This window comes from Larus michahellis, chromosome 5, assembly GCF_964199755.1.
Source record: "Larus michahellis chromosome 5, bLarMic1.1, whole genome shotgun sequence".
Classification (NCBI taxonomy): Eukaryota; Metazoa; Chordata; class Aves; order Charadriiformes; family Laridae; genus Larus; species Larus michahellis.
The window spans coordinates 60,070,760-60,092,871 of NC_133900.1; the positions used below are offsets into that span (position 1 = coordinate 60,070,760).

General features: G+C 37.9%; 2 protein-coding genes across 5 annotated transcripts in view; one reads left to right on the forward strand and one right to left on the reverse strand.

Annotated features, from left to right (window-relative positions):
- ZBTB49 (zinc finger and BTB domain containing 49) lies at nt 1-18,794 on the reverse strand. 3 transcript variants are annotated; one of them, XM_074587585.1, is made up of 8 exons: nt 18,661-18,794; nt 16,966-17,139; nt 13,754-14,859; nt 8,229-8,275; nt 4,338-4,411; nt 3,491-3,573; nt 3,238-3,399; nt 1-1,271 (listed from the first exon to the last, which is right to left on the reverse strand). In XM_074587585.1, the coding sequence occupies exons 2-8, from the start codon at nt 17,115-17,117 to the stop codon at nt 598-600; spliced, it is 2,298 nt and encodes a 765-aa protein (XP_074443686.1). In that variant the 5' UTR covers nt 17,118-17,139; nt 18,661-18,794; the 3' UTR covers nt 1-597. The 3 variants fall into 3 exon arrangements, with proteins under 3 accessions (XP_074443686.1, XP_074443688.1, XP_074443689.1); XM_074587587.1 differs by having other exon boundaries at nt 16,966-17,078; nt 18,661-18,759; XM_074587588.1 differs by having other exon boundaries at nt 16,966-17,075; nt 18,661-18,758.
- LYAR (Ly1 antibody reactive) overlaps nt 18,740-22,112 on the forward strand; it is a 10,027-nt gene continuing 6,654 nt past the window's right edge. Inside the window, exons 1-3 of one of the 2 annotated variants that reach the window (XM_074587589.1) lie at nt 18,740-18,864; nt 19,341-19,526; nt 20,474-20,588. In XM_074587589.1, the coding sequence (XP_074443690.1) occupies nt 19,405-19,526; nt 20,474-20,588 (237 nt within the window). In that variant the 5' untranslated portion in view covers nt 18,740-18,864; nt 19,341-19,404. Of the gene's footprint in view, nt 18,888-19,340; nt 19,527-20,473; nt 20,589-22,112 lie in introns of both variants that reach the window. The other variant, XM_074587590.1, reaches the window with a different exon arrangement.

A 22,112-nucleotide genomic window follows, 5' to 3' on the forward strand; every position in this document is an offset into this window, starting at 1 on the left:
TTTATAAAATACTAAAAAAAGCTTTTATTGTAAAAAAATAAAGTTTCTAGATATACAGTTACTTTGCACTATCACAAATATTGTCCAGTATTTAACATTGAAATTTAATATCACAATATTCAAGTCATGTAAACCAATGATCCTACTGGTAAGAAAGCCACTACTGAAACTCAGGTTCACTAGGAATTTGTTAAATATTTTCCTCTTTTCATATCTACACCCTTACACAAGTCTGATGACCCATACTTGAACTGCACCCATATCATGAAATTAGACATTGGGCTCTCCTTTCCTCCCTTATCAGGTAAAAAATACCAAGTTAAATGGCAAACTTAGTAAATGGTAAATTTTAGTAAATCCTGGCAACACATGAGCTACACAGTGCAGTCACAGAACAACAAAGGTCCTCAAAACTAGATCTGAACTTTGCTGAGAAGCAGTGTAAAGGCAGCCTACACTGGGTTCTGGGCATGCGTATCTTGATTTCTACCAAGCTAGCTGGCTTAAAAACTAGCTCTGATCTCTATGCTGCAGTGCAATCACAGTCACTTTAGCATGAAATGCCTCTAAGAAGTTTTGATACAGTCACCTGAGCCCTCACTGTTCCAATTCGCTTTCGTTCTGCAAGGTCTTCATAGCTAAACCCCAGAGGGTCATGCTGGAGAAGAATGGTCCTTCATTATTCTTGTATGCAGCAGATGATGTTCGACTGCCTAGTGGATCATTACAATGACTGTCCAAGCTAACCATAGAGGAACGAAGCATGGGAATATTATCAGACTGTAGGGGTTCTTCTGCAGAAGATACATCTGCATCGGCATAAGCATATGGTGGTGGTGGTGGAGTTTGCTGTGTCTGCGCTTTTGGGAGTTTAGCAGAATCCATGTTCAGTTTCTGTTGGTTTGCTGAGTCATGGTGTTGAATCATTGATCGCAACTTACAGTAAGAATCTGCAGAACTATCAAATTCAGTTGAATTTGCAGTTGGACGAATGGGAAATTTAACAGACACTGGTAACAACGTAACAGACGTTTCTTGGCCAAAAGAGTCAGAACTCTGAGATTTGTCAAGGTCAGAAGTTTCAATCCCTTGAGTAAATTCATCTAGTGCATTTGGACCTTCATCAGGGGCTTTACAATGCATTTTCTTGTGCCGCCGTAGAACAGCAGAGCGAGTGAAGCATTTGTTACAAGTTTCACAGGTATAGGGTTTTTCTCCTGTATGAGTCCTCACATGTCTACGCAGGTCACCAGAGCCTGCAAAACACTTCCCTACAAGACAGAAGTGATAGATTAAGATTTTGTCTTTAACAGAAGTGCATAAACATGTTTTAATTAGGGAAAATACCAAGTGATAAGGTATGGTATGTCCCAATACTTTGTTTATCTAGAACAGGTTCAAACAGGTTCCATCTATTTTTACAATTCAATGACTTGTTTCTTCTTCTTGATCTGATTTTCTAACTTGTGTTTCCCAGTGCATTAGTTTTTGTCTCCAGAGATGGGAATATCCATTAGTCATTGAAAGCTGTTGATGTCCTCAGTTTTTAATCAATCTTCATGGAGGAAAAAAAATTTTAAAATAATTTTAATTGTCTGTCTGGAAAAACAGTATGCTGATAGGCTTCTAAATATATTCTTCCAGTGAGAACTGCATCATAGAAAGTAATGGCATGTTCATTACCAAGAAACTATTCTTAAAGTGCTGACAAAGTTAGGTTTTTTGTTAACTTTGAGCTAATGTAATGCAGCAGTCTATGTTTTATACTCTAGCCAGAGAATGTGTCGAAACTGTAATTTTTTATTGCTGTAAATATTAGAATACAATAAAATATTCGACTGTTGCTTATTTTCAGAACCACAGGCTCAAATAAGCTCAATTACCATATTACAAAGAAAAAAGTGTCTGAGGCTGAACCACAGCAAAGTGTATAAGAACAAGCAGAACAATAGAGCATTAATTTCCAGAATTGTTACATGATTGAGACATCTCACATTCTTTACGATAGCAGAAATAAGCCGGTACCTATTTGTGATTTTTTCTCATTTTACCTAGGTTAAAGATTATTTTATTTTGCGTGGAGGGATACCAACTAAAATCTGTATTATCTGAAATCCTAGTAAAACTGCAGTCTCAATTTCCAGCATCATACTTTTCGTTCTACTGACCAGATTTCTCTTCAGAGAAGCCATTAAGCAGTAACAGTAACATTACAAATTACTGGACTAATACATGTGGATTTTTTGCATGATGTGAATGATTTCTTAATGCTTGATCAGATCCTCTTTGCACAATTTTGCCTTCTCAGTACAAGATGGCTAAAATGAAAAATAATCAAAAGATCGCTACAAGACAAGATGAAAACAAGCCTATTGTAATGACAGCTACACAACTGTTTGTTTATACTTTCATATCCTGCATATCTGTATTTCCTCCTTATGATGGAAAAGTTCCTGATAAAATTAGCTTTTCTTGTGCCTCGAGACATTACAAATAAAACATACTGCAGCTGGACATTCTTATATGGAGCTACCCTCATCCAAAGCTGATTCTTCAGAACGTGAATGAAATTATAGCAAAATAGCACTTAAGGGCAGAAAAGTAAGTAGTATGCTGGATGCTAAGTAACATATGAGCTAAGGATAGACAATGCAATTTCTGAGAACTATGTTATACAAGGATGAATCATTGATCAAAGAGCCATTTTCAGGCCACCTGGAAGTAAGACCTATCTAGCAGATTGTGAAAATGAGGTGTTCTCTGGTATGAAGCATTGATCAAGTTTTGATTTTATTCCAGAGGTTGAAGCAAAGCAGCAAAAGGTTGTTATTATCAAGCTCTGTGGTTGAATGCAGTTAAATCCAAACAATATTCAACTGCAAAAATAAAAAAGAAGAAAGAAAAAAAAAAGATTCCACCGATAGCCAAGTGATGCTAAACCTATCTTTTCATCAGAAAGAACTATACTGAAAATAAATCAATTTTTGAAGCAGCTAGTATTAGTACTTTGCTAGCAAACATGTACACGTCTAATGTTGATTCCTCTTATTTCCTTTCTCTATTCTTCAACTGAAATTCACTTTTGAACTTATTTGCAGCAGCTAAAGGAGTTTATACATAAAATGGAAGACTATGAAGTATGCAAGACAGGTTAATTGTTATTCTGCTGACAGAGGAACTTTTACCTATCATTTAAAAAGCAAAGACACAACCAAGCTTATGCACAGTAAATCTTACCACATGCTGAACAGCTGTATGGTCTCTCTCCGGTATGCCTAATTCTGTGCTTTACTAATTTTCGTTGCATGTTGAATGACTTCCCACATTCATCACAGGTGAATACTTTATCTGCTGTATGGGTCTTTTTGTGCTCCTTTAAATTACTAAAGTTACTGAATCCTAGAAAAATATGACGGACACTGAGATTAAAATGACTCCTCACATTTCAGTCAAAAAAACCTCAGAGGCAGAAACTTTGGTTCTTACATACCTCTGCCACAGATATCACACAAATGAGGCTTTTCTCCAGAATGAATAATAATATGACGCTGAACATCACCAGAAGCAGCAAATCTGTAACAGAATACAGAAATCCAATTACTGTCCTTATAAGCCCCTTATTCTCCTAAACTGAGCATCACGTGGAAATCAACTATAATGAATGCCTGATATTCTGAATAAAGATTAAAATCAAAACCACAGATACCTAAATGGATGCATTTAAGAAAAACATTTTGAAGCTGGCAATGTCTAATTAAATTTATGCTAGAACGTGAACCCCCAAAAAACCTTTTCACCATTAATGTTATTAGTTCATTCTGCATTTAACTTAGTTTAAGTACAAATGCTACTCCTAAACTAGTGTGTTTTCTGTCACCTGCTAGCAGAAGGCAGAAATATTTAATGCTTTCCTTAAATTCATCAAGTTTCCCATACTTCTTAATTTCCATAAAATGTAACAAAAATTATATGACCAAATACTGAAAAAAAATGTAAGGGAAAGGTACAAAACCACATGGTTTACTGTGACTCACGCTGTTCAAAATACACACAATAGTATAAGCTTACCTAAAGGTACCAATATATAAAAACTTAAGGAAGACCACGGACTATATATGTGGTGACGTGTTTATCTCAGTATTGAGACTTGCAACAAGACACTGGCAGACATTTATGTATTTTTATCCCATCAATACACAAAACAAACCTAATGTCTTTTAAACAAAATTGAGCTGCATGCTGCCTTAGCTCTTGGCCCTTAGTTTATCAGGAAGATTAAAGAAAATATGAACAAGTTTTATCATGTTAGCTTTACCAAGATGAACAATTCTACTCACCTTTTCCCACAGATTTCACAAATGTATGGCTTTTCACCAGAATGTCGACGTAAATGTGTCTGGAGATTACCTGCCTGAAGGGACAGTAATTTAAACATTTAAATTCAGCTAGCCTGTTGCTGTATACAGACAAAAACACAAAAAACACAAAAACAGGAACTATGAGACTGGCTTTTTATTCCTAATTCTAAGGCAGTGAAGACTACAAAGTATGTAGGAACTCAAGCATTCTTATCTAGTAAAGACAGACTACCAAGTACTTTAAGATCAAATTGCTTACGTATGTAATTATACATTGACAAGAACAGGAAAAAAAAAAAGACTGGAATCAAATGCTATGGAAAAAGGAAGACCTATAGTTGAAAACAGATCCAATTATAAATTAAAATTACACGACCTAGATTGCAGTGAAGAAGAAAACTTACTAGTAATATGGTTCATGTTAGTCTCATTTTCCCTGTCCTACAAATAAAATATTGTTACATCAGGATGTCTGATTTCACCTACCAGGAGGTTAAAAAGAAAAGAACAGAGTAAACATTTTTCAAAACATAAAATACTCAGAGCGAAGTGCTCCAAACCTATAAATATTTACTCATATCAAAAGAAAATGGAATAGCAAGTACAGAAATGAACAAATGGGATTACCAGCAACTAATTTTTATCATGTATCTTTCCTCTCCCAATCCTGTAAAAATCATGCTAGTCTAGCAGGCAAACCAGATAATGACTAGACAAAACCATCTTACTCATTCCAACTTTTTTTAATTTAATTTTATTTTCTTAAAGCCACTGCTGCTTCTGAATGGCTAATCCACTGAGAGTCCTGTTCTCAAAGCACAAGACACAGCTAGTCCGGATAGAAGAGCTGCGGATATTCCATACACTGTGCATACTTCCATGGTCCGTTTTTAACCCTTCCATTCTCTTTGATGGACACCTGCCTGGTTTTATCCAAGTACACTAAAGGAACATTAAGTCCTTTCAATTAGGAAAGAAAACTGGGGATGCAAAGATTATCATGTCCTCCTTAGTCAAAGTGAGACAACAAAAATAAGACCTGTCAGTAATTTCTTCCAGCTCCTTTAGATAATAAATTACCTACGATGATCAATCACTGTAATCAGAGCTTATAATATACCAGACCTAACGTATTGGAGACACACAAACAGATACAGGGGACAATATTAAATGGATCACTGTTTGAACCCTGAGAGCGCTTTAACTCCTCTGAAGTTTTTCAGACATCAGCATGGCTGAAGCACTGTTCTCTCAGCCCAAACTTTATAATACTGAAATCCATTCAAAGAGACGCATTAGACACCTATTTCTGATGAAGGAGAAAACTAAACTGACTTCTCCATGAGGCAATTTGTGCTTTGCAAAGACAAGGGATTTTATGCACAGGTACATTTGAGAGAAACATAGGAAAGTCAAAACCTTTACCTCTATCCACGTCACAAACCAAATCAAACCATATCATAGGCATTTGAAAGTTATTCTGGATAAAGACAGAGGGTGAATTTGAAGTGCAACACTTATTCTGAAATAGTTCCCTTACAAGTATTTTTAGCCAGAATTAAAACATTTAGCAAGTAGATCCATTTCTTCATTACAAGCCTATGTCATTTCCTCCTAATGAGGGCAAAAGCTTGTTATTAACTATGCTGAGACAGAAAAAGGCAAAACCATCAGTAACTTGTATTCTTCCTAAGCTTTTAAGTTGGTATACAACCACCTGTTGGTTAAGGCATAATATGGCATACCAATGAAAAAGCATAAGAGGACTTTGTTAGCATTTCAGTGAAAGAAAAAAAAGTGCTCAGAAGAATTCTCTTACTGATACTGGTTGCATGCCACTCCTCACACTCGGAGACTAGAGAAATATGCAAGACTTAGTCCATTTGTATCTGGCATGCTTCTAAAGTGAAGGAAGTAATGCATATGGTCCCCGAAAAGAAGCTCTGCAAAAGCAGGTAGTCAGGAGGTAAAACATGATATCCTGGACCACCAGCCAGAGAAGGACCACATAGCAACAGGCTGTGTACTAGTAGTAAGGGAAGATGCAGGCTTGGAAGTACAAAAGGAACCTTTTTCTCCAAAAATCAAAGACATTTATGGTTATTTGTTCCAGACTATGCGTTCCTATGCCAGTTTTCCCTGCTTTCTTCATTTTCTGTTTCACATTCCAGAACATGGAACATCATTTATATGCAGCAGGAGCAGACGTACTATCAGACGCAACAACTGCACTGTCTCAAAAGCACAAGAACACGAAGGCTTAAATAAGAAAAGCGTTACTATTTCTGTGCCTGCAGGCTGAGAAGATCAAGAGTAAGATCGGAGATGGCCTTTTAAGCAAAAAGTAGATTGCAATTATCCTTGCATCTTACTGTCTGGTAGGTGGAGTCTTACTTATTTGCACAATTCAAGAGAAGTATTCAAGTTCCCTTCAGCACACAAGCTGAATGCTATGGCTTATATTCTGGACATATAGGTATTGTCCATCAATATGTATCTACCTACACCTTCAGGCAAGTCAGGTAATGGGGGGGGGAGAGGAAGGGAAGGAAGCCGTTTGAGAGTGTTTAATTAAAAGGCAGAAATTTCCAGTTTTGATGGGGTTTTTGTTTGTTTTTATTAAAGAGGAGCAATGCATGTTGCATGAGGAGTCTGTCATGCCTGTCATATGCTCTGAATATGTGAAGATTTTTTATTCCCTCTTCCCCCACAGTAGTGGTACAGAATATCACTCCGTTTGCCAAAAGTACTGTTAACAGAATTTGGAAATATTCACTTTTTTCTTTTAATAACTACAAGTTCAGCCATCAAAATGAATGAAAATGCACTTTCTACTTTCTTTGCCTATTCAGCAAACCCAGTTCTGTTAAAATGGCTTGATAAGCATGATGAAACAGTATTGCTCACTGGATGCAGTGTTATATTTAGCAACAGTGGAGGATGCAACTGCATGAGATTCATGGGTCAAAGAAGTCCCACTGGGTGGACAAAACTGGAGCAAGAGAAGAACAAGCACTGGTAGGTGGATAGACAAAGACCTCATAATTCTAATCCTTAAACCATAAGGAGGACACAAGTTATTCAATGATAATTATTATTTAATCTTAGTATAAAATTATGCACCTGTCTATTGTCTCCTGTACTTAGGTGCACATATTCTAACCAAGAAAATAGAAAAGAAAAAGACGTTTTGGAAACGTGAGACAACTAGGCACCAAATTTGTAGAAATGCAAATGAACTGTTGCACCCAGAAGATTAAGCAAGCATTGGAGGGCAAATTAAGACAGTTAAAGCTTAGGCCCCATACGTAGGTAGGGTATTTCACAGGGCTGTTTTTTTTAAATCATAGCTGAGTTTTGTCACTTCAGACAGATTGTGCTGCTGTTCTTCAGAGAAAGAAATTGACTCCAAAAAAATCTGCTTAATAATTTGTGCCATTTAGGAAGATGAAACAGTATTGTGAATACAACATTATATAAAATTCTAACCTGTATTTTTTTCAGGCACTGTAAAAATACTATTCACGACATATCCCTAAGCATAAGGCAAAAGCACAGCCTGAGAGTGAACATTCTCTGAATTTCAAATATAGTTGTGGCTGTGTATAGTTAAAACATTCATTTGAAGATAAAATACATAACAAATCTACTGAGAGCAGACAGAATCAAAGGTACAAAACATATCAAATAAATATAAAACATTTAACATTATTTTCAAATAAGACATTTTAATATTCTATCCCTAAAGTCAAGTCTCTCTCTGAACAAAAAATATCTAATTTATAGACTTAAAACTAAGTTTATTTTTAGAATCAACACATAGATGCATTTAATTTTCAATTCAAGTACCATAATATAAAATATTCCCACCTGTGAGAAGTGTTTCCCACAAATGTTACATTCAAAAGGTTTCTCACCTAAAAGGAGAAGAAACAGAACATAGAACTTCTAATAGTTGCGACAAAATACAAATGTTTTAATTTGGTACGTTTCCTTTTAAAATATGTAAGAGTAAAAATATCCCCAAAAGGACACTTACCCATATATTTAAGAGGAAATTCAAGAGGAAAGTACAGCATTTACCATTAAGTTTGTAAGGCAGCCTTACTCAGACACAGAGTAGTTTTAAAACAAGTAAGTGGAAGAGTTTTGATATGGAGTGTTTTGTAATTTTATTTTTTTTTATTTTTTCCAAATGAAAGGGGTACGATACGTCCAGGAAAAACAGAAGATAACAAGGTCCTACAACAACAGCAGCAACTACGGGAAGTGCACCAGTTCTTCCACTTGTACACACAAAGGCCTGTTCTTAAAAAGAGTAAGGAATGCAGAGAAGCTAATTTGGAAGGAATCTGCTTTTTCAGATATATATTTTCCTTCAAATTCTCATCCTATATAAGAGTATCTGATAAGTAACCCATGTATTTTCCTCCAAAATTCTAAATTTATACGTATAAAAGTGGTAAAATATGTAAAAATATGAGCAGCTTTAGTACAAAACTAGTGCAGCCCATTTTAGCTTTTCAAAATATCTTTATTCTTAATCTAGAATGTAACTGCACAATACTTCAATTCTCTAGCTGTCAATTTGACACAAATATCTTTTTTCTAATCACTTTCTCTCCTCTGCATTATTCTTTAAAGGTATTTTTTTTCCTGCTTAGTTCTTGGTTTCCTAGTTTGTACACTGTTGATAAAAATCTCTGTGCATCCTCTGGTATTTTAAAAACAATAATAATGCTCAAATACCACTGAACTCAATGACAGTCAGACTTCTAATGGTATTTTCATGAGTCTAACTGTACACTGAAAGGACATATATAATCTGGCCCACAGGTACAGGGAAGCAAAATTAGTGTAAATCCTTGTGATTTTGAATGCAGATATTTCCAGAAGGAAAAAGAGATCTTGCACTATGTTTCATCTTGGTGCTGATTCAAAATCTGCCTAAATATTTTTATTTACTTTTTAAATTATAATTTTCCTGATTTTACAGAACACCTCTTGACTATTTTTAGCCTTCTCTTCCAGCAAGTATTCTCTAGATCAGTATTCCTCCTCCATCCTTGGAAGTGTTACAAGCAACATCTACAACATCCAGGTGTTGATGTTCCATTTTCCTTCCCTGATGCCAAATACAGGTGATGTACTTTCAACGTATTTTAGGATCAAGGACTAAATGCAGCTCTCTTAGATCTTAAAGCACAGAGTAAACATACACCGTTATGTGGCTTCACAGATAGCAATCTTGCAGTTAGTCTGATAACTTGAGGTTATATCTACTTTTTCTACTTAATGAAGAATCGAAATCTTTCAGCAGTTTCAAGAAAGCTTTTATTCAATTAAAGAAAAAAATTAAGAAACCAATAAGTAAACTGAGCCTCAACCGAGGCTTGATTTCATTATGGCTCTAAATTTGCAAAACACTAAAAACTATGGTACCGACAACCCAAATATAAATGAAACCAACAGGGAGCCAGATCTGTGGCAACTGGGAAGACTTCTGACAACTATAAAAGCATCAAGATTTTTGAAATGGAGGATAAAAACAATAGTAGCAATTTCTGCAGAAACTACCTACACAAAAAAAAGAAAATTACTGTTGACACAAAGACAATTATCTGAACAGAAATACACCCTGAAATAATTAGAGGGGGAGGGAGGTAACTGGAGGCTCAAATTTCTCAAAACTGTTGCTGTAGGCTGCATGCAGCCTCATTATAACTGTACTCATTGGTGTGCAAAGAGTTGCAGGGGTTTTTCCCTCCATGGTAAAGATAAAACAGAAAAGTTTTGTTTGACAAGAAACATCAAATTAGGTTTTGGAGAACAATTCTACACCTGCATAAAACTCCAAACCACCAGGCATACCAAGTAGCCTATTCCAAGAATGAATTCTAGCAGAAATACTGAATTACTCATAGTGTTGTAACATCCCTAAGGTAAAGTGAGGCTAATTGCTTCCTAGGGTGTATTAGTAAGAGTGCAGATAGTAATCTGAAGATGATTCTTCTCTGCCTATCACTGGTGAGACCATATCTGGAACCTTAAGAGAAGGCAAACAAGAAAATCATACTGCTGTCTACATGAAATGGGAAGACAGATACTGAACTACAATTAAGACAATGCTTAAAAAAACATCCAGGGAACTTGACTTTTGAACTCTTGGACTGCCTTATGTTTTCTATCTTCTGTTGCATCCTTCCTGTTCAACACTCTGCAAGAAGACATGAAGATAAAGTATACAGTAGTGGGATCAAAGCAGTGGTGTGTCAGCTCCAGAGAAGAAAGGCACAGAGGCAGAAGCAATATTCCTGAAGAGATCACAAAGGTGAGGAGCGGAACCCACTAAAGCATGGAAGGCTGTCAATTTGCTCAAGCAAAGCTCAGAATAAAAAGGTTGAGGATCAACAGTGTATTACATGAAAGCGTAACTCTGCTCCTGTTGTTTTCCATCCTGCCAAGAGTTCTTTCCATGGGGGTGGAGGGTAGGGGGGTGTGAGATGTTTCCTGAAAATATTTTTCAAAAAAACCAAAACACTGGATATTACTGGATAGGTAAGAACTGTATGAGAGAGATATATCTACTTCCTTTTTTTCAGACAGGCCAATCTAATAAAAAACAAATGATAAAATTATAACATTCAGACAAGTCCAAATCAATCTTAAAGTCAATGTAATAAGCTCTATTTAGGGATTCCTTTAAATATCCTCTAGCAATACAATCAAAACTGCTAGAAAACCCAATACAATGACTTGTGTTGAACACAGTATGCCTGTCCTTCACATAGACAACTCACCAATGCAACCATGTTAACCTGTAAATTCTTTAGCAGTTCCCTAGTGTTCAGGGACAGAGAATTTCACATGTGCTTTTTCTCGACAACGAGGCCTCCACAGCACTTACATCGAAAGACTTGTCATCTATGGGTTAAACACTGGCTTGCCATTGCTCTTCAGCAAAACCAGATTTGGAGGACTATCAGTAAGTGCTGTAATACCTAAACGCTTGCTAACCCTTTTGCTCAGTTCTAGAAAATTAATGTTTTTAAATGAAATTCATTAGCTAGCAATTTGCTATGCTTTCTGAAGTGGCAGATAAATGGAAATGGCTTTTAGCATACGCTTCCATTACTTAACTACGAGTATTAGTGATACAGATGTGCCCTGTACCTTCAGCTACAGATCCTTTCTATATTAACATCCTACTCGCTATCCACTGCAATTTTCCAAGTACTCATTTTGCACTAGTTGGATATCTAAAAACTGATTAACATGACCCAAAAATAACAGACAAGCAAACAGGCATATGGAGACATATTCTTGCCTTCAGTTTTCCACTCTTCTTTGATGTGCTTATTATTTGTTAAACTTATGCTCTATAGTGTATGAAAAGCAGCATGGAATTCCTGAATTCAATGCATACTCAGACTAGTAGAGAAGATCCGCAGCAACAAAACCAAGTCTAGGATCACTTTTCTTACATAATGTATAAAGCTAGTTTGTATCAGGCAGTGTTGGGGAACATGAAACAACATCTATCAGAGCTTAAGTGGAGTGGAAACACGTGTAAATACACAGACCTCAAATAAGAACAAAGAAATTAATTGCAACACATAAATAGCCTTGCAAAGCTACTGCAACCCTTTTTCTCTCTTCCCATTTCCTACACTTGTAGGCATTTGTTGGCCATGTTGTGTCTAAAGAAGAAAAGTTGTAAAACACTTGTATCAGGGGCTATAGTCTCTTTCTTCATAAAGCTTAGTACCCAGTCCACTCCCCTGACCTTTAAGTCACAATACATTAGCAGAGGTAGACTAAATTTTGAACATCATGTTTTAAATCATTCATCAGACTCAGAAACATACAATAATTAAGTCTATCACTTGGGCAACACACTCTTAAAAAAACAACTCACAAAATCCAGATTCCTTCCAATGACTAAGAGGTTTAAGGAAGGGGAAATTCTAACAGGTTTGTCATAGCTGGTGTCTCTCTCTCACATAGATTCTCTAGCACAAACTCACATATTAGTGACTTCAGAGTCTCTCCCTCAGTTGGGACTTCTCTAGATGCTCTAGCTTCTATCTGATCACCCATTTTCATGAAATTTCTAAGATATTAAAATATACCTGATGATGTCAGCTAAAATCGGATAATAGATTCAAAAAATACAAGGTAAAGAGAGAAGATCTAGGTAAGAGACACGTGCAACTCTCACAGGAGACCAAATTAAAAAAAAAAAAGTAATGTGAACATACAGTAGTCAAAGATACCAAGTGAAAACTTCAGGCACATAATGCGAAATGTTCATATTTCCAGGTTCTGGAAAGATTTTTCTACTAATAAGACAGAAAAAAAAAATTTCTTAATACTAAGGATCAACTAACCAAAGAAATTAATGTCTGCTAAGAGGGATTCATATTTACTGTCACAGTACCGATACATGTATGCTCATTTGCAAAGTGATTTTTATTTGACAAGACTGAGAGAGATTTAATACAGGGAAAAAGAAAGGCAAAAAACATTCAACAGCTTAATCAGGAATAATGCCATCTCAAGGACTTGGAAGCAATGGTGTTACTTGACTAGCTAAGGTAATTCTTAAAAACCCTTTTAAAAAAACATATTTAAAGTTGTAGAAATAGAATAGAACGTGGTGGTTAAACTGAACAGACAAATTAGTTAATTCAAAGTTAAGACTGGATCTTGTTTTTCACTAGAATAAAAAGATAATTAGAAATAAATCTATGCTAGGTTTAAAAGTAATATTACCTGTGAGTTTTTAAAACAAAGCAAATTAATTCAAAATTCCCATTCGGTCTGCAGTCTACTTGTCTGCAAGATCATTACTCTCTAGGTAAATGCAATGAGAGTTGTTCACACTAGGAAAAAGGTATAAATTATTTATAGAGCATATTTATATAGGTTAAAAAGAAATGACAACCAAGCCTTAATCACTTGCATCTTACAATGAATATATGATCAGAGAGAACTGAGGTCATGTAGAACAGCTGTAGTATCTTCTATCCATTTACACTTTTCATTGTTATCTGACTCAGACTTCTGGGCCATCTGACAAACTGACTAGAAATGCCTCTTCTAAATGCAAGACAAAAATAAAGTTTTCATTGAAATATCACACAATGTTCTTTGAAAAATAACTCTAAAAAACAAATATGAAGGAGAAATCTTTAATAGAACTCTCAGCTAATGTCAGTCTTAACAGTCTTTATTCATGTATGATTATTCATGTAAAAAAACCCAAAACAACAAAAAACCCACAACCTTTTGAAAGTAGACCCTTAACCAGCATCTCTGACTCAAGATATACCACAAGACATCCTCTTTGATTGAAATATTTGGTCTGCAGACCAAGTTATTGATAACTGTACCTGTATGAGACCTTTTATGAAGCTCCAAATTGCTTGGATGTTTGAAAGCCTTCCCACATAAGTCACAAGTATATTGCCTCTGCGACTGAAGAGTCTGTGATTGCCCTTCTTGTTCCAAAGGACGTTGAGATTTCTCAATTTCAACAGTTTGTTCAAAATTCTCAGAATTCACTAAATCTTCAGTTTCTTTTTCTTCAGTAACTCTAACATTTGTCATGTCCACGTTACTTTCATTTACAGATTCAATTACTCCTGTTATTCTACTGTCATCTTTTTTAGGCTCAGGTGGCTGTTCTGCAGATTTCTGAGATCTTAGAAAATTTAACTTTTTGAGGTGTATTGCCTTTTTCAGCCGCATCTGTTTGGTGGGCTGCATAAGTGTGCTTTCTGCATCTTGGTCTGGAGCAGCTTCATTCACAGACTGAACCAGAAAGTTTGATGGTAAATGGTCAGAGGTTTCCAGAATACACTCAGAGTGATTGACAGTACAAGCATTATTCTCTACGGTGTTTATTTCTGTAGACGTGTTGTAAGAAAAGGATTGTTCTGCTACTCTCTCATGATTAGAGCAAGCATTTTGCTTATAGAACTGTTTACTGTAAAAGTTGCGTAGTTTATAATAGTAATTTGGTTGTTTAAATGGAAGCTCTGTGCAGTTGCCATCTAAGGAGTCTTGTGGTTGTTTCTGTACATCACCTGAGGGTGTGTGAAGATTAACAGACTGCGATGCATGAGAATGGTGGTCAGCCAAGACTTTATTAGCTTGTGTGTCAGATGAGCATTCATGCAACAGGTTTGTTCCATAACTGTCATTGGCACAGCTAGTATCTGCAGTCAAAGTATTCTGCAGCGAAAACATGCTATTACAAGGCATGCTGGCAGTTTGTTCTACAGCTGCAGAAGATTTTAAAAAGGTGTGGCAAATGTTCAGCACATTTTGCACTTGAAGACACTGTGCAATATCCAACATAGCTTGTACATTGTCCTGGCTAAGATCCAGGTGAGAGGTGTACATAAAGTCCAAGATCTGGCCTATCCCACCGACATTTTTAATGTCCAAGTGAAAAACATCATTCTTCTGGCCTGAAGAGTTCTGGAAAAGGGTCCTGGTAAAATAAGGCAAATATTCAAACACAAATAATTCACAAACACTTTCATAAAAAAGTACACATACACTTCAAACAGACTGCTTGGTACAAAGCAACAGTTTACACTATGTGGTCTTATCTAGATTGCTGTGTTTTTGCAGATGAACATCTCAAAACTGCTCAATTACTTCTCATATATTAGTTCTACACTAGTACACTTAAAGTATAAGTCAAAGCAAATGATCCCTCATATAACTTTAATTTTCTATTTTTTAATGTTTTGAAATCACACCCTATACTTGTGGTTTCCTATCCAATGTTCTTTACATATTAGGTACAGTGATGCATTTATGGACTATTTGCAAAAGTTGGTTGACTCAGAATGATGTTTCTCCTTCCCTCATGCCAAATAAAGCAGGACATGAGAAATTTTCGAGCAAAAAGGAGAAGACAGACCTCAAAGTCAGCTAAACTGGCAACTTTTCCGGCAACTGAGCTTGTTGATCAAACTTTATCAGTAAACCTTATTGACCTTATTATTAGATCTTTCTCTGCAAGTAGGTGAGAGGATGGTAATAGTAAACAAGATGATGGCATTATTTGCAATCTGTCATCTCATATGTAGAAAAAAGTATTTTTTCTGTTACTGAATGAGAGCCAAGCAAAAGAATAATGAAAAGTACAGGCATGTGAGCCTACAACAGCAGTCCAGCAATACCCACTGAATTGTTATTGAATCCTTCAAGTGTCACAAACTTCTTACTATTTGATGTAAAGTTTTCTTAGCATCAGACCTCTAGTTCTTCACATGCACAAACAGTCCTAGATTAAGTGGGTTTGTACTCTGCCTCGGTCAGTAACTTCACACCCTTCCACTAAAACCCCACCTCTAACCTGATACTTACACAGTAAACGATGATATATAAACAGCGTCAGGTCAGTCCTATGTAGCTATTTTCCTACACTAGGAAATGCCCTGAACTTGATGATTCCTCTCCGTGGGTTAACTCTCAAATTAGGTTTTGTTTAAAGGTGGGCATAATATCAATGAGCTCTGAATCTTAAGCAAATGAGAGTCTAGGCTTAAACTTTAGAAATGCAGAGTTTCAGATGCATCCCCATACTTAAATTGTTCTATCCTCCTACTTACATGCTACTCTGAAGCCGGTGCCCACATCCAAATTCTTTCATAAATCCAGCCCACACTATCTAAATTAAAATCAGAACTATAATGAACAGATCTCAGGTGAGAGTCTAATTAGTCCCTTATACCCTATTGAATTTTAGTGAGAGTTGAACACCTAGTTCTTTTTAACTATTTTAAAAATTCAGTCTTTGAACGTAATTTCACTTCAGCATCAGGATTAAAACACTAGAAAAGAAAAAGGAAAAAAACACTCTCATCTTTTTTCCCTGATCATAACACAAAAATAATTTTCTTACATAAAAATTGGTAGTCAAGCTTTAGAGATGTTCCAAGAAGCAAGGTCTAAAAACTGCCAGCTCTAACAGCTTACTTATAACTAACATAAAACACTAATTTGGGAGATCCAGCATCCCCCAAAATTTGGAGGATCAGTGAGGGCTATACAGAGGAAAAAGAAAACAGCAATGTGGCTTCATGGGCCACCTGTATACTTTAAAACATAGATGTTGTCTCTCTGAGAATCTGTTCTAAATAAGAGATGGAATAGTAACCAATATACTCAAATTCTATTTTGAGTATATAATTGATGAAACAATTCATATTATCTGTTTCTCTTCGTGTACTCTACTATGCTCCCTGTAAACAGTTAACTTTCCAGGCTGAAATACTGAATACAGCTCCACTCCAGAATCCATTATATGAAGCACAGTAAGCAAAAAAGGATCAAGAAAATGCTGAACTCAAACAGTGAAGTAGTTAGTTACGTATATCTAGAAAAGAAATTAGGATTGCCACAGTTTTTAATCAGATTAAATACTTGATATAGATTTATCTCTGGAAAAACAATACAACTTTTCCCCTTACACTCCAACAGTTACTTAGTCTGCAACTACCATAAAAAAATACCCTTCTCAGAGAAAACCTCAACCAACAGCATTTACTTCACTTTTTTAAAAGAAGAATTTTCTATCACATACCTGAAATATTGACTGAAAGCAGCTAATACATTTTTGTGTGCTTTGAAGCAGACACCTTTTACCACCAGCATGCAGTCACAGAGAAGACCCTGAATGCGCTGTTCATGTAGCTGCTGGAGAAGATGACAACTATGGCTAGCAACAGTGTCCATGCTAGAAAATCACTTAAATTACCTACAATGAAATAAAATGCTAAGATGAATTTTAAACATTAAATTGCAAAATGAATTTAGAATACGAAGAACATTTTTACAATTTGTTTTAGCTCCCAAAGGAAACAGGCTTCAGTTTACACCTGCAATGTGAGCTCTAATGACATTTTTTCTGATTAAACATGAGTCACAGTATTGCTCACTAGCAGAAATACAGCAATATATATAGGAAATATTGATTTTAATGAGGTTTTGCTTATAACAAAGAGCTTCCATAAAAACGTGCTAATGGCGCTGCCAATAAACTGAACTCCGTAACAACAACAAAAAACGCAATTTAGACAACTTCGACAATTAGATTCTAAGGCAAAACCACATCACAACTACAAAATCAATAGTATTTGTAGAGGAAACCCTCAGTTTCTTCACACTCTAAACTGAAAAGGAAGAACATTGTAGTAGCATTTTTTATTCCATATTTGTTGCTAGCGTAGCTAAGCACATTTCCCACATGGCTCTAATTCATTCGACAATTTAGTATGTTAATTTTTTTATTTAATACAATGTAAAGTCTCTTTTAAAAATCACATCTTTGAACCGGTTGAAGGGAAGACAAGTAACATTCCCACACAACGCATTTACATTCAATTCTATACTTCCTTTTTTTGGAAGAAAGATGAAACTCCACGCCTGTAAATATGAAAGGAAAATTCCACCTACTAGGACAATTAAAACCTCTAGTCTTCTAACTAACGAATGAAGCTGAAAAAACACCTTGGGTTAAACATGAGAAGAAAGCAGTTGCTCCCATTCTCAATTCTCATGAGCACTTTTAGGCTCTACGTTTTAATTTATGCTGTTACTCTGTGACTCACTGCCTCCTGTTGGATTAAGGTGAGCTATTATATTGTAGTTTTTTCTATTTATTATTATGGGGTTTCTACCAGGCTTTAAAATAAGGAAATCACATCCGTTTGCCAGAGAACTGCTTTCTTTCTGCAGGTCTCCCACCACGGCACCCTGCAAGTACTTTAGCAACCGGAGAACTCGGGCTCCCTCAGCCAGCATGTGCCTGTCTCCCATGGGAAAAGGCAGAACACTGAGCTGCTCCCGAGCAAGAAGAACCCCAGCGACACAGTCGCTGTTTATGCTGAAGCTACCATTTCAAGCCCCCCTCAGCCTTGCCCGGCTCAAGCTCCGGCTCGAGGCGTAGCACGGAGGAGGGGGACGGAGGAAGGCTTTCCCACGGGAGACAAGACCGGGCACTGAGGGGAGGGCGGGCCCTGCACCGAGAGCAAGCGGCACCGCGGGAAGGCGCGGAGACGCCGCGGGCGGAGCAGGGCGGGCGGGAGCGGTGCGATAGCGGGGCCCGAGCAGCCGCCGCCACAGGGGGACGGGGCTGAGGGCGGGCCGAGCGCCAACCGCCACGGAGAGAGGACGCGGCCGCCAAAGGGCCCTCGGCGGGGGTGAGGCGGCGCGGCCTGGCAGAGGCGGGGAGAGCAGCCGAGGGGAAAGAGCCGGCCCCGCTCAGCCCAGCGCTTACCGGCTCCGGCCACCTCCCAGCTCCAGCTCCATTCCCGCGCGGCCGCCCGGCGGCTGCCCCCGCCCCACCAGCAGCACCGGCCTCAAGCCCGCCGCTTCCGCTTCTTCCGCTTCCGCTCCTTCCGCTTCCGCTGCGGGGCAGCGGCGGGGAAGGGGCAGGGCAGGGCGACAGCGGCGGCACGTGCCGCGTGGGGCGGCGGTTGAGGTGCGGGGGCGAGGGGCGGGCAGGTACCGGCACCGCGGAGCGGCGTGAGGCGGCACGGCAGCGATGTGCCCGCCGCCGAGGACCGGGGGTGCCCGAGGGCGGCGGGCGGGCCGTCCTCCCCGCCCCCTGTGGCTAGGTCTCTCGTTCAGGCGGATCCCGCGCAGCGGCGGCATTGGCCTGGGCCCGGCGGAGATGGGTCCGCTGCGGGGAGCGGGACGGGAGGGCGCGGGGTCGGAGAAGCGTGAGCCGCCGACGGCGACGCGTGTGGGCACGGGATGGGGGTGTGGGTGTGCTCGTTTCAGAGTTACTGGTTTCCCTTGCGCTCAAGGTGTCGGGCAAAATGAGTTTTTCCTTTTGAACCTTTCCCCGAGGAAATCAAACTGCTCGGACTTCCTCTTGGTGGGTGCACTGCTGCGTTTCTCTTCGGCCATCCAAGTTCTCCCAAGTTGTAAAAGTAAGATCTCCTCCTTTTCTAGGACTGTGCTCGTGTGGGGAGAAAGATTGTACCCGTTTCACAGAAGCTACTGATCGCTCACCAACATGGTGGTTTTCACATGCAACGCGTGTGGAGAATCTGTGAAGAAAGCCCAAGTTGAAAAACATGTGAACATCTGCAGAAACTGTCAGTGCCTTTCTTGCATGGATTGTGGCAAGGATTTCTGGTAGGTAAGGGGTGGGAAATAGCCTTGCTCACTCTGCAGTGGTTGCAACAAATTTTCCTATGCTGTATTAGAATTAAATTTGGCAATTTCTGAATAATTTGTACGTGTATTTAAAAATTATACACGTTTTCATATAATTTCAAGCTTAATCGTCGAAGTTTGAACCACAAGGATAACTAAACCAGACAGTAAACAGTGTTGCAATTTCTTCTTTTACAGTTATAAGTGACAGTGCTTTCAGCTTCTGTTCATCAACAGCTGTTACTTATTCTGCCGCTACAGAGGGAGTGAGATTGGCAGTAACATCAAAAATTCCAAATTTGGTTGTCACCTCAGAACAAAGCAGAGCTACTGCTTTTGAAATATATGAATTTGCATAAGAAAATAAGATTGTTCTCAAATAACGATTATATTTCTCCATACTACATTGACAAAAGATTAAGATCTATGTTATTCGTTCCTTTTTGGAGGCACTTACACATTGGTCAGAACTATGCTACCACATTAGTATATCTATATTTAGGAATTAGGTTTTTGCGAGCACTTTTCACCTGCTTTTCTAATTTTAAAACGTGTTAATGTGAGTAGTAAAACACAGATATGTGTTAATAGCTGTGCGTATGTCACATGTACAAATGTGCATAAGTCTCTTTAAACCAGGATAATAAGTTATAGAGCCATTAATAAAAGCAGCAGTATACTGAAGACTCAGATCTGATTTTGCAAGTCAGAAATCTTCACTGAAGGCTGTAGCACAACAGAAATGTCAACTGTCTTATAAGCATGTACTTTAAGCATATTGAACTTTATTCATATAAGCATTGACAGTATTAAGGTTTAAATGTTAGATCTATCATCTATTACTTCAGTTTGTTGACTGAATAAGTCTTGCATAGTTCGAAGGACTGAAACACTTTAGTGAACTACAGTTAAAAATCTGCCTTCAGGGGTGACGATTATAAGGAACATGTGAAGTGCGTAAGTGAAGACCAGAAATACGGTGGAAAAGATTTTGAAGCCAAAACTAACAAAGGAGATGCTAAGCAACAGGAGTGGATTCAGGTAAGGTTTATGCTATATACAGATATGATAAATAACTATAATCGTTAAAGACACAAGAGAGGCTATACTGGACCAAACCAGAGATTTCTTCTGGAAATTCCTTGGTAGGTCTATTGCCTGTCCTGGTAAGAAACACACCCTTTGTTTGTTTTGAATCTGTCTCTTACTAGTTTGATTTGATGTTCCCTAATTCTTGCATACGAGAAGGCACTGATCATTGTCCACCCTCTTCACGCCACGTACGCTTTTGTAGACCTCTGTTGGGCATCCCTCCCTGTCTCATCATTTCTGTGCCAGGCTCAGTTGTTCTTCATATGTAAATTATATCTTTGGTCCTCTGAGGTATTCCCAGTTCTACTGTATCATTGTGAAGTGAGGTTTCAAGAACTGTTCAAGCTATGGATGAACCATAGATGTATTCTGTATCATAATGATGTCTTCTGTGTCCTTCTTTATTCCTTTCTTACTCATTTTTGTCAGTTGATCTACTTTTTTTTTTTTTTTGACTCTTGCTGATCATTGTGCTGGTATTTTCATGGAATCCACTGTTTTAACCCCAAGATCTTGTGTCTGAGCTTGACAAGCTTGTGTCTGTCTTAGAGCCTGCCATTTTAGATGTGAAGTTGGGATTGCTTTTCCTATGCATAGTGCTTTACATGAATTTGTGTTGAATTTAATTCACCTTTTTATTACCTAGTCGTTCTCTTAAGATCTTTCTAGAATTCTTCTTCACAGTCCTCATCCTGAATAGCATCATATGATTAGGAAAATTTTCCTGCCCTCTTTTCAGATATTTTGTAAATATGTTTAACAGCAGAGGCTCCAGTGTGGATGGAAATGTCTCCTACGCTTTCTGTCCTACCCTTTGAGTAGTTATTTATCCTATTCAAGAACCTGCCCTCTTATGGCTGTTAGATTCCTTTAAAGGTTTTAGGAAGGAACTCCCAAACATGTTTTTAAAACACCATTAGATATAATTAGTTAGGTCACTTTTATGCGTGGATTAGTTGATTTCTATCTCATATAGAACACAATCTTAACAAAGTACATGCATACTCAAGGAATATGAATAATAGTGTTGAAGTCAACAGATCATTGCCATTGTTGAGATTGAACATTGTTTGAATGCATCATTCAAAGGCAGTATGATGTGAATGCTATTACTTATGAAAATTGTTAGCCTTCCTCAATAGCATGTACTTTCTACGCAGAACGGTGAGCGATTATTATGGAGCGTCCTTTTCTGGTAGTCTTCATGCATCACAAAACCTTTTAGTAAACAGATTTTAAGAAGTACGGGAAGGCTCTACAGTGTCCAGTGGCTACATCTTGAAGCAGTGGGAAGCTCAGAACCTTTTTCCCCCACAAGCAGCACCGCTCTTCAAGGCCCCGGCCCAACCTCGTCTGTTCTCTTGGGCTGGCACCCACAGCATAGGAATATGCCTGAGCTCTCTTATGGGGATTAATAGTTGTTAAAGCCATTACTGCTGCCAGAAGAAATACATCTCAAACCATGGCCTCAAA

Bases quoted from the DNA above. Each gene is read 5' to 3' on its own strand.
- ZBTB49 (XM_074587585.1), bottom strand. From the start codon at position 17,117: ATGGACACTGTTGCTAGCCATAGTTGTCATCTTCTCCAGCAGCTACAT. The intron at 14,860-16,965 runs GTATGTGATAGA...TTATTTTACCAG, and splicing joins GCTTTCAGTCAATATTTCAG to GACCCTTTTCCAGAACTCTT. The intron at 4,412-8,228 runs GTGGGAATATTT...CTGTCCCTTCAG, and splicing joins GTGGGAAACACTTCTCACAG to GCAGGTAATCTCCAGACACA.